Source organism: Zonotrichia albicollis, chromosome 3 (genome assembly GCF_047830755.1).
Source record: "Zonotrichia albicollis isolate bZonAlb1 chromosome 3, bZonAlb1.hap1, whole genome shotgun sequence".
Classification (NCBI taxonomy): domain Eukaryota; kingdom Metazoa; phylum Chordata; class Aves; order Passeriformes; family Passerellidae; genus Zonotrichia; species Zonotrichia albicollis.
This window is the reverse complement of record NC_133821.1, coordinates 45050105-45062168: the sequence shown is the minus strand read 5'-3', so window position 1 is coordinate 45062168 and position 12064 is coordinate 45050105. Positions and strand designations below refer to the sequence as shown.

General features: G+C 39.0%; 1 protein-coding gene across 2 annotated transcripts in view; it reads right to left on the bottom strand.

Annotated features, from left to right (window-relative positions):
* Positions 1-1698: 1698 nt before the first annotated feature.
* The window catches only part of PRKD3 (protein kinase D3), a 42120-nt gene continuing 31754 nt past the window's right edge, over positions 1699-12064 (bottom strand). For both annotated transcript variants that reach the window (XM_005492662.4, XM_074537286.1), the window contains exons 12-19: positions 10576-10628; positions 10121-10193; positions 7071-7177; positions 6323-6484; positions 5755-5853; positions 4682-4949; positions 3155-3240; positions 1699-2534 (exon numbers count right to left, since the gene is read on the bottom strand). In XM_005492662.4, coding sequence (XP_005492719.1) covers positions 2361-2534; positions 3155-3240; positions 4682-4949; positions 5755-5853; positions 6323-6484; positions 7071-7177; positions 10121-10193; positions 10576-10628 — 1022 coding nt within the window. In that variant the 3' untranslated portion in view covers positions 1699-2360. The remainder of the gene's footprint in view (positions 2535-3154; positions 3241-4681; positions 4950-5754; positions 5854-6322; positions 6485-7070; positions 7178-10120; positions 10194-10575; positions 10629-12064) is intronic.

The window sequence follows — 12064 nt, the reverse complement described above, 5'->3', positions numbered from 1 at the left end:
CTCCAAAGGCCAACAGCATTATTTTTATTTTAATACAACTTGAAGAATAAATAGTTCATATAATATTTTGAAGCAGAGCAGACTTCATGGGGAGAGACAAAAGCCAGGCCTTCTACTTCATTATTGTCCCCTCCTTCCTCTATTGCTGTTGTGCTTTTTCAAGTGACTGAGCTGCTTTATTTCCTCCCTAACAACAACACAAGAAACAAACCCACAGGTAACCTGAAGTAACAGCTCAAGTAAAAAATCTGAAGTTTAAAACCAAACTGTATCTACATATTGCAGTTAGGATGGAATATAGCAATGGCTTCACTGAAATTTGGTCACTTGAGCACTGCAAGTTTTTCAACAGCACTGCTTTCCTTGCCGAGAGCAGGCAAATACCAAACTACCAATGTCAGCGGTGATTGCTCTGCTTGCAGATGAAAAGCAGTGCCTCTGTGAACAATCAGTCCTGAAACCCTCTCTAAACAGGGTTAAGAATCCAGAGCTCAGCCTTTGCCAACACAGACACCTACGAAATGCAGTGGCACAGAGATAAAGGGCAATGGGAAAGAACGAGTGAGTTCCAGACCCAGACCTGCCTGTGGGCACATCCTTCTGCAGCTGCCACTGACCACTGCCAGGTCACTGCTACTGCAAGCAGCTGCCAGCTCTGAGCTAACCATGTAACATTTTAGGTATATCTAACAACTTAGAAATCTGCTCACCTGTTTCCTTACCTGAATAAAAACAGTAGAAAAAAATACTTATCTACACACAAACAAAAAAAGAAATATCTTTGTAGGAGAGAGGAGATACCCCAAAGCCTCTCACTGCCTTTGCAGTTCAAGCCTGTATCAGTATTTTAGAAATATTTCCAACTAAGCTCCAGTTAAGCAGCTTGGCACATCAGGGATGCATGCAGCCATCTAGCACCATCCAGGAGCACAACACTGTAACCCACAAAAAAAAAAATTTCACCCTTTTAATTTTTTAAAATAAGACCAAAAAACCTCTTCCATTTGCATTTAGCATTACAGCCTCAAACTTCTTTGAAATACCATTAACTTGAACTGTCCAAGGGAATAATTTCCAAATACTGCTGCTTCCCCTCTGCTGTGCCACAAGTCCAATTAGTGGTTGGGAATCCTTCAGTTGAGGCACGAGCACAGAAAAAACTGAGTTAGGAGTTGCTTTTGGACTCTTCATTCAGCTCAAACAGTTCTGAGCACAGTACAGAGGATGGGAGGGGCTGCAGGTTAAGGCAATAAGGCAAAGTCCTTTCTCCTACAATCCAGCTGCCCTGGCAGAAGCAACAGCTGATGTGCTATCCACTGTTACTTCTAGGTTTTGAGCAGAGTTAACATAAGACGCTAGCGGGCTACAAACTACTCCTGATCTAAGTCCAGGGAACCTTAAAAAATTAGAAAAATATTAGAAGAATTTAAAAATCTTATTACTCAAAATGACAGAAGAAAGCTGCATGTATTTTTCCCTATTTTTCCACATCCTTCTGCTAGAAGCTGGTCTTCCAGAGTGAAAGGATATGCTACATCAAGTCTTGTGTGCTCTCTGCATTATTTGTGTAGTTTTAAGGCAAAATGCCTTTGGTGTGTATCAATGATGTGCCAGCCTTGCACAGCAGCGCACTGTTGTGGCTTATTGTTTTTGTTAACAGACAAAATAAAAGCCTAGCACAGCTTTGGTTGTCATCTCTTTAGAATGTCAGCCAGCATTTCAAGAGGAATGTAAGAAGTTATGGGGTTATCCTTTTTTTTTTTTTGGTTGCTTTCTGTAAAAAGTTCAATTAGGGCCAAGACACACATATTTAACTGTCTAAACAGCAGCAAATTATTCCTTCATCTAAGAAGCTGTATTCAACTAAACCACCGTGTTTTGCTTTAGCCAAGGTATTCTGTGCTGATTTCTTTATGGAGTCTCTTCACAATCCAGAGTCTGAGAAACGGGAGATGTATCTAAGTAACAGAAAACAGTCCTCTATGGCCTAGTAAATAGGGATTAGAAAACTATTACAAAACTCTTACTGCGTAGGCTATGAAAAAACAAAAACCCTTGAAAAACACAAACCATTCAGTCTGTACACACTACACCTCTGTAATGGCTTTGTAGCCACCCAGCTGGGTGAAATGCTACCCAACAGGGCTCTGTATCCCACTGTTCAGTAACTTCTCTGAGTGAAAGTCAGGGATGGAGAAAAGTTTGCAGACAGCAGTCTATTCCCATGGCAATGGAGGATCCTCTGGGGCTTCACACACCAAACTAAGTGTACGGCATTTGGAAAGAGCAATAGCTGTTCCACTTTCTTCAGTTTCTGCCTGGAGCATCCTTCTTTGCTGCAATTTAGCACAATAAACAAATCAAGGGTCTTCTTCCATGTCATCTGGATTGGGAGCCATAATGAAGTGCTGGGGGTACTCGAGGTTGTGCTCGTAAGCGTGTTCTTTCCAGCGTGCATCGTCGCTCTCATGGGTAATGTAGCGCTCTCCAATGCGGGTTTCAAATTCTCTGAGGTCAAGCCAGGTCTGATAATCCTAAGGAGTAAAAGAGATTTAAGGAAGCAGTTTTAGGAAACAGCAGCACTACATTCCCACAGATAAGTTCTGCAGTTTGTGTCCATTTTTAGTGTAAATAGCCACAAGATACAACCAACAAGATCTGTTTAAAAAAAATAAAAAGGCCCCAACATTATCCACAAAGAATAGTTCAAAATTAAATAGGCTAGTATCTAAGGTTGTCAAAGCAGCAGATAAAGTCCATTCCAAACAAATCTTTTCTAAAGGGACTACAAGTTGTGGCACACACCAGGCTGTGTGTCCACTTCAGCACTAAACAAATAATGTTTGCCTCCATGCACTCATCGCTGCCCACAGTCAGGGGGGAAGCCAGGAGAATAAACCCATGTTGTTGTCAGACAGAAAGGAAAAGGTGGGAGAAGCAGTAAGACAAATTTCCCTTGAAGAAAGAAGGCATTCATAGATGGTCAGAACCCTGGAGCACATCAAATGTAAAGCTAAAACCAGAAATGTTCAAGCATTCATGAATGCTTGTTAACAGAATGTGACACTTGCAGTTTTCATAAGCCTCTGAAGGATTTCAGCCAAAAAAATTATTCACCCATTATAAAGATAGTGAAAAAGGCAGTTGGGCTTACCTGTAACCATGGGTGACTGAGGGATTTGTCAACGCTGAAACGTTTTCTCATCTTCACTTGAAGTAAATTGTTTATTAAATCAATGGCTGGCAAAGAAGAACAAAAATTATATTGTTAAAACACAAATCACCTCTACCATCATTCACATGCTGCAGTAGAAATTATTTTTTTATGTGTGAGTGTATCCTATACTGAATTCCTTTGTATTTAATCAAGCTCTTGAATTTTCTATTTAGCTTTGTTTATGTTAAATGTGGCTACAAAATAGGTATGGAGTAAGTTCCCCCTACTTTTGATGGAAACACTAAAAGCTTTACTATATTATTTGTTAATCTCTTTCCCTACTGCTTTTAGTGATTTTCAGATATGCTTAAGAAGCTTGAGCTTAATCCTGTGTTCCACAATAATAGAAGTACTTCCACTATTGTATACTTTTGTATAGGTCCTTCCACATCTGCCCCTGTATTAATCATGTATTAACTAAACATGGTAACAACACATAACCAAAGCTGGCACTGGAGAGCTCTAGAGAACAGCTTTGTAAACTTCTAGGTTGACACTTAAATCTGTACTTCCTAATGTACAAGCTAAAATTCCAGATTCAACTTTGAACCATTTCTGTGACTACAGTTCAGATAAAATATACCAGCATTCAGCAAATACCCCCACATGAATTAACTTTCCTTTGGGACTTTTGGGAAGTGTCAGATTACTCATCCCATTCAGCATGCATGAAATTTGTATTTCTTGCTAAATCTCCTCTCTCCCCTGCCCTGAAAATTATCTAAAGCACTGTATTCCACAATTTATCTTTCACAAATATATTTATCTCATATTTATCTACTTTGGCATAGTCTACTAAATCAGCCTAGCTTGGTCTTATCTAATGCAAGCTGTTACAGCTCTAGAGCTCAGTCCCCAAGGGGACTGGGTGCCAGAAGCCAGCTCGCTCTCTGACCAAGGCCGCAGGACAGCCCTAGCAAGCAGGGAATATTCAGCTCTTATTGATTAGCCAGCTCTTGTGATTTCAGCTTTGCTTGCTAGGTAGCTTTTCCCTTGGCTTAAGGCTCCAGCAGACAGTAGAGAGAGGAGAAGCAGAAGACACTGGCTGTTCCACGAGTATGGCTTTATTGGAGGGTCCGTGAAGGCTCTCAGCTCTTCTTCTTCCGAGTTAGTAGGGGTACAGTATGCTACTTTTATAGCCTTGGCCCGGATCCAATCCTGACCAATGGCAAAGGTTAGAGGGACCATAAGTGACCAATAGTAGGGTTAACAACATATTGCCTTACGTGGCTATAGGGATAAGGTACAGGCGGATGTCCCTGGAGACAGGAAACTTCTTTGCCGCTGTGTCAGCATTCTATTCTCCAAGGGGCCCTGGCTAAACCTGAATGGTTTACTACAGTCTACTAAATTCAAGCTATCACTAATTTTCACACTCCTTCCTAAATGAACCTTGAAGTTTAAGCATTTGAAAGCACTGCCCACATACACAAACATTCTAATAGAGAAAATTAATTTCTTTACCTTCACTAGAAATTTCCTTCCAAGGATTTGGTGGGTACATAAATGCTGCATTTTGGATCTGATCATTGATATCCTCATCCTCATTAAAGGGGAATGTGCCACTGAGGCTGACGTAGACGATCACTCCCACTGACCACATGTCCAGGGAGCGGTTGTAGCCCTTGCTCCGGAGCACTTCGGGGGCCAGGTACGCGGGAGTGCCCACCACAGAGCGCCGGAAGGATTTCTCACCAATGATGCGCGCAAAGCCAAAGTCACACAGCTTCACCTGCAGCAGCAGCACATTTCAGACTTGGAAATCCCTGCCTCACTTCACACCCCTTCTGCCATCCCTTAAACATTGTGTGCTGCACGCAGAACAAAGCCCCATGGAAACCAGTCCATTAAGGTTTTAGGTTGCTGGGTTTGCAGCACACAGATCGGCCGTGCTTCGGATCAAGACCTGAACTGGCCCTGCACAGACTCAGGTCTGAGGCAGTTTGTGTATTACACGACCATAAGTGTGCAAATAAGGATGAAGTATCTTGATTCCAAACCCAGCTCATTTTCAGAAGTGAATTCTCACTCTCAAAAGGCACAGAACCAAAGTTAAAAACACACATGAATCCCAGCCAAATCACATTCCTCTTAATCATATTCCTGAAGTTTCGGCTACACAGAAATCAAACAATGAGTTTTAGCTCAAACTCAGAGCCAGCAAGCTCTTGACAGAACATCCCAGTAAAATGCATTAACATCTGGCACATGCAACGATGCTCAAATCTTCAGGATCCTACAACAGTTCCTCAACTTGAACACAACAGGCACTCGTGGAGATAAAACAATCCAGACCAAGTTCAATATGTAACCCCAAGTCAATAAGCCCTCCTTAGAGTATAAGGAAGAGCAACGCACTAAAGGCACTCAGTGAGACAAGGGGGAAAAAAGAGACAACTACAATATATATAGCTCAAGTAATTCTAGAAGTCAGTTTAAAATCCCACAAGAGGTTACTTTTTAAGCAGCAGTATCGGTACCACTTTAAAAAAACCCCAATGTATAGTAATGAAAAGTATTTTTTAATCTTCACTCACTTGAGGGAATGGTTCTGCTGATGCTAGTAGTACATTTTCTGGTTTTAAATCACAGTGCACAATATTCTTGAAGTGTAAATTCCTCAAAGCAACAAGTATCTACAAAACAAAAGAACACTTTCAGAATATATTCAAGCAATATATTCAGAAGTGTCAAAAGACACACAGACTAACCAATACAGCAATTTCTATCAACAGAGTCCTCAAGAACTAACCCATATATACTGTGCAAGTACTGTTTTTCCAGCTTACCAATACTTGAAAACAAGGGGGTTTATTTTCCCCAATCCATTTTCCCCCCCTCCTCCTCTGTCTTTTTGAATGCTTACTCTTTTGACATTCATTTTTAGATGTCCATAATGTTATGTCTTGGGAAAGAAGGGCCAAAAAAATTAACATAAGAAACATTCAAAGTTCTTTTCTTGTTTATTCAGCTTTCTTTAGATGTGTAGCTCTCTCTGCTCTCTTCTGAATAACAATACAGAAAACCCCTTCTCCAAATTCTCATCTTATAATTACAAAACCCAATCTAGCCTTTCCCCTCAAAGCAGAGGAACTGACTGCTCACCTGAGTGACCATGAACTTAGTTATTCGTTCTGGAAGTCGACTTTTCTCACTGGAAAGAATCATCTCCAGCATATCCCCATGCAGCTTTTCCATCACAACAAAGACTCGTTCTGGGGTTTCAAACATACATTCCAGGTTCACAATCCCAGGGTGGTGCAAATTCTAGAACAAAGTAGCAAAGGTACATCACTAAAATAAAACAGTATGAAATAGCCTGAATTACACAGAAATGCTGACCACAAAACAAAAAATAAAACCAAAACCCAGTTAAGTAGATACAGGAGAAAAAAAAATCTGAGGAAAGAAACTAGCTTGAAACAAATGTCAACCCATGAAACATGCCAACTACTAAGGATAACTTGTTTAATACAACTTAGCTCACATGATTAATTTTACAGTTGATGCATGCTCTTTTCTCAAGTTACTGAGTGTACTACTCAAAAATACTCAAAGATTGAGAAGCCAGTAGTGGAAAATAGCAGAAAATAATACTGAGGGAGTCAACATGGAGTCAAAGTACATGGCTTTAGTGGGACCCCCTACAGTGGGGTAGATAACACTCCCAAGTTATCAACTCCACCAAGTACTCGGGAGCTCCTGCTTTTATAAGATTCCCTCTTCCAAAAGTACTCAGAAATCACACATTTAAATTTAAAAAATCAATTCAGAAAACTTAGACACAATACAAAATCTCATTAATGGTCTATTTAAGACAGAACTCCAACATGATTCCAAAACGCTTTTATACCTGGAGAATGGCTACTTCATTACGAAGCTGACTTTCCTGTTTAGTTGGAAACCTCATCTTGTCAATGACTTTGATAGCCACATCTCTTCCAGTCTTCCTATGTTTTCCTAAACAAAAAGTCAGTGTCAGTCATCAAGAGGTAGAAGCAATTCATAGCTATTAAACATTACAGCAGAAATTCCTTTTTGAGGAAACCAGTGTATTCTGTCAGGTGTACAATATTACCATATTTATATTTAGCATTGCAAATGGTATATGAGTAAAAGAAGTGATCAACCTCCACAGGAATTCTGTAGTTTAAACTTAAACCAGTTACCACTCTGCTGTCAGGTACACATACACTGACATTAGATGTACTGGGTGAAGTTTTTGCTTGTGCAAGGGACTTGCACATGAGCAAGTAATAACTGCTCCACAGAATATTGCCTCTCCTGCAAAATCAACAACAACTCAAGGCCAAAGTGAAAACAGATCTACACACCCACTGTAGTGGTTTCATACTTTCATGGGCTCCATGTGCACAGGAAATTACACACCTAATACTCTTTGGGAACATGAGAACAATTAGGTACCCCAAAGAACAGCAACACATTTAACACCTGAGGCAGTCTGCTGAGATCAAAAAGCTCTAAAAGGTTGTGGTAAGAAAGAAAATGTGGTAAGAAAAACACTATGCTGACAGCACCACATATTATTCCTTGCTGCAACCTGCATCAGCTCCATGAGAAGCATTCTGCAATACACAGCGAGGCTGTGTCCAGGGCTAAGTGAGGAGCTGTTCATGCTTGCCCAGCTTCTTCACAGCTGCACAACTGGGTCCTTTCAGTCACATCAGAGAGGTTAATGGGATCACACACTGCAAGGCCTGGGCAATCTGAGACATTTAGTACTAAACTATGACAGAACAGTAAGTCTGCACCAAAGAAAAGTGTCGTTGCCCACTCAGTGAAGGGTTTGGAAGCCATTTTAGGAGAAGGGGTGACACACACAGCTACAGTGCAAGTGGCACAGAAGGTTCTACCAGCACTGCTGTGGGGAGCCCAGCCACACCTCAGCCGCCAGCCAGCCTCTCCTGCTGCCCCCTGGTCAGCACTGGGGCCAGGGCACAGGAACTGCTCCACAGCTGCTCTCTCTGCCAAGCAACTACTGCACCTGCCTTTAACATCATCATGAATAAAGGGCTTAACTCCACCACATAAAGGAAATTATATTGAAATTAGCACAAATACAGTCAATTACAAACTAGATGCAAAACACAGAAGGGAAATACTAGATTGCTAAAGAAGGTAAAGCAAACCAATCCATCTAACAAAACACCTAACTATATAAGCTGGACTACAGCTAAAACTTGCCCATGAAGAGTAACAGACAGGCAGTTTGAAAATTCCTTTTGTTAAACAAAACACAGCCAGCCAGTTTTCAGTGCAAGTTTTACATCAGCAAGAAAATGTCAAGAGTACTTTTTCCTGTCTCCCTTTTTTCAGGTCTTTCAAACTAATTAAAGTTGGAAAAGAAAAGCAGAGGGAAACTGTTCTCACTGATACAGGGAGTTGGATATCTATATCCTATAACTTTTGATTTGCAATTTTGAAAACGTTTGTCAAGAATAGGGGACACAAAAAATGCAACAAAAAATAAAAACCCAATCCAAACCCCACAACAATGAAAGCAACTTAATTTTTCCATTAATTGTTACCATTATTTCAGTATGACTACACAGGTGCAGGTAAGCCAATATCCGAAGTTACCAGGTCTAGCCCCTCCAAACACCAGCAACAATTAAGCAGTGTGTAGAGCCAGAAAAACCATAGTCTTTTACTGTCCTCTCATACTCTTTCAGCTTGTGATTTTATATTAAGAAGTAAGCATATCTGATATATTTAAGCCCTTATTCAGTAAAAAAAAAAAATCAATAAAAGTTTTTTATAAGTGTTTACTACACTTACAAGCACTTGTAAGTATTGAATCATGCAAAACATCAAGCTGAGATGTATCTACAAGGCAATTTAGGAAAAATGAAACCCAGTCATTAAAATAAGTGTCTGCATTTGTTAATTTCTATTCATAAGAGAGGGAGGATATTTTGATTCACACTATGCTTTAAAAAATGCAGAGGGGGCAAAAAACCTGATCTCTTTCAAGAGTGATGTAAAACCACACCAAACTGTATTTCCACCAAGCAGTTTAGAAGTAATAAAGTACCTAACTACAAAATTGGCAAACAGAAAAATCAAAGCCACAACACTTCCTGATTAGAAAGAAAATGTGACAGAAGCAGAAAGATTACCACTTGTAAATCATTACTTATGACTTTTTCTCTCTTTCCAGATTTATGGTCTGTGGTTTTCTCAACACTTGAGATATAACACAAGATTAAAAAAAAAAAAAAAGAAAAAGATAGAAACAGAGTTCATATGCATTTCTAGTATTTCTCTTTTTTGTGATGACATATTAAAAACAAGTTATATGCTGCAACAGAAGGTTTTAAAAACTAGGTGATAACACTAGACTTGAAACCTAGGACTAACACGCTTTGCAAAGAATACCTCTTTCTACTTTGCCCTGCTGACAGAAATTTGTTTGCATCAAGTATGTCAATAACATGTTTGCATCCATATTGTCAAACCATAAACTATGTGTTTTTCTAATTGCTTTTGGCCACATCTCTAAGGTGTAATTCAAAACAGGTATAACTGACAGCAAATATATGACTTCTAATACTGTAAAGCACAGTGTTAGAATTTGCAATTTAAAAAATCATAAAGCATGGTCAAATTGGATTGCTTCGTATTTAACTGTGGCCAAAACAAAAATGCATATTCTAAACTGATTAGGATGCCAATGCAAAACTGTAAATGCAAGAATTTATTTGTAAGAAATACTGTACATAGAATTGCAGAACCACGCAGCAAAGTAATCCAAACATAACTTTTAACATTATTAACTTCACCTAGACATTCTAGATACAGCTAAGAAAGTATGAAAAGGATAATATTATCAAGCAGACATTCTACCTTAATAAATGCATAATGGAACATAATGCAATTTACCTCCATATACAATACCAAACTGACCAGAACCCAGCACTTCATCAGCAAATATTTGGTACACAGAGCTGATATCCTAATGCATGAAAAAAAAGAAATCACAAATATCAGGAGTCATTAAAATGTTCAGGACCACATTAGGTATTACTGGCTAGGCTGTAATTTTATCTGGCATTAATCAAAATCTGTAAAAGGTACCATAATTACACTGAGGAGTGAGAAAACACAACAAACTTTTCCTGAAGAGGATCCACTGAGCTGCATCAAAAGCAGGGACACACATTCATAAAAACTAACAGCCCTGGTAGGTGAGTAGGTAACTTCCTGCACATAACATGGACTTCTTTACCTAAAGTGCTCTGGGGCTGCTTTCTCATCCAGACACTGCTACTACCAATTACTTTGTAATACTCAGTCAGTATTACAAACATCACTGTAATACAATGCACATGACTCACCACATTCTCCTGGACCTGGCAATTTGAAACAGAGATGCTTAGAGACAATTCTTCTGCAACAAAGAAGATAAAGCCAAGTTAGTAAATAAAAAGGGCAGACTTTTTCTAAAAAGAGTGGAAAAAAGAGAATCAACCAAAAACCCTTTACTGACTTCTAAACCAGAATCGGTGAAATGATTTTTAGTTGCAGAAACTTCATACTCTGGAACTCATTAGATAAATAACCCTGGAAGTTTTGTTGGGACTATTTGTCTTTTTTTGTCCTATTCCTGATTACAAAAACAGTAGAGCAATACAAGTGTGTACACAATAGACAGCTGGAGAACCAAAAGCAATAGTAATTGTACCATAGTTCATTAAGTGAATAACGATTTCTGGTAACAATAAAGAAAAATACAGGCAAGAGGAGCAGGCAGACCTCTCATAATCAAATGAATGTGGCTTCTTATCTTCTGTGGCACCAAGATATACAGAATAAATGCATAAGAAAAGGAAACAAATCAAAGAAACCAAATACAGAATAACTGATAATTAAAAAGGCAATAAAGCCCGTAAGATTAAAAAAAAAATCCTTGTTTCATGGATAAATTATATAAGCAAATCAATCCTTGGAACATAAGGGCACATTCAGGAAGCGTAATTTCCAAGTAAACATAACAGATAAAGAATTCTCCAGTCTGCAGCAGGCATTGACATGGATTTTTCATCACAGGAATAACATTGATGCACAGGCAAGAAGAGATAAACCAAGGAAGGCAGGAAATACCCTTCTCTTTTGACTTCCACAAAGTAAAGCATCTCAGAGCAGCAGACATCTGCCACTTGGAGTCTGTCTCTCTGAAGGCATTCCAGACCCAACTGGATGTGTTCATGTGTAACCTGGACCCTGACTTGTCAGTGGGGTTGGACTGGATGATCGCCAGAGGTCCTTCCAACCCTAACAATTCTGTGATATTATGTTAACTTAAAGAACAAAAAGAAGTAACTCATCTACAATGTAGCTAGAAAATACACTATAAACTTATTAGCAGTTCAAAAAGAGCCTTTATCATCCTAAAGAGAATTTAGAGAAAAAAAGATGTCTGATTTTTGCCACTTGTGCTTTATCTCAAAGAACTTTACAGAGAGAAGACAGGGACAATTACTAATTCTCAAAGACACCCTGAAGTCTGCATCTGAAATATGAACTCTGAGTCAGTACTTAAGTAACCATACAGAACACAAGGGAAAACAAAGAAGTTTGACAAAAAAATTCCTAAGGTCAAAAAACTGCTTCAAGGTAAAGAAGGGAAAACAAAGAAGTTTGACAAAAAAATTCCTAAGGTCAAAAAACTGCTTCAAGGTAACTAGAAAATAAAGATACAGTTTTTGAAAATGTTTAACAGAACACACTAAACTCTTGTCCATAGATGGCTACAGAATAAGAAATGACTCAGAGGTAAATAGTGAGTTATTCCTTCCAAATAAATCCATTTTTCTAGTGTCTGAA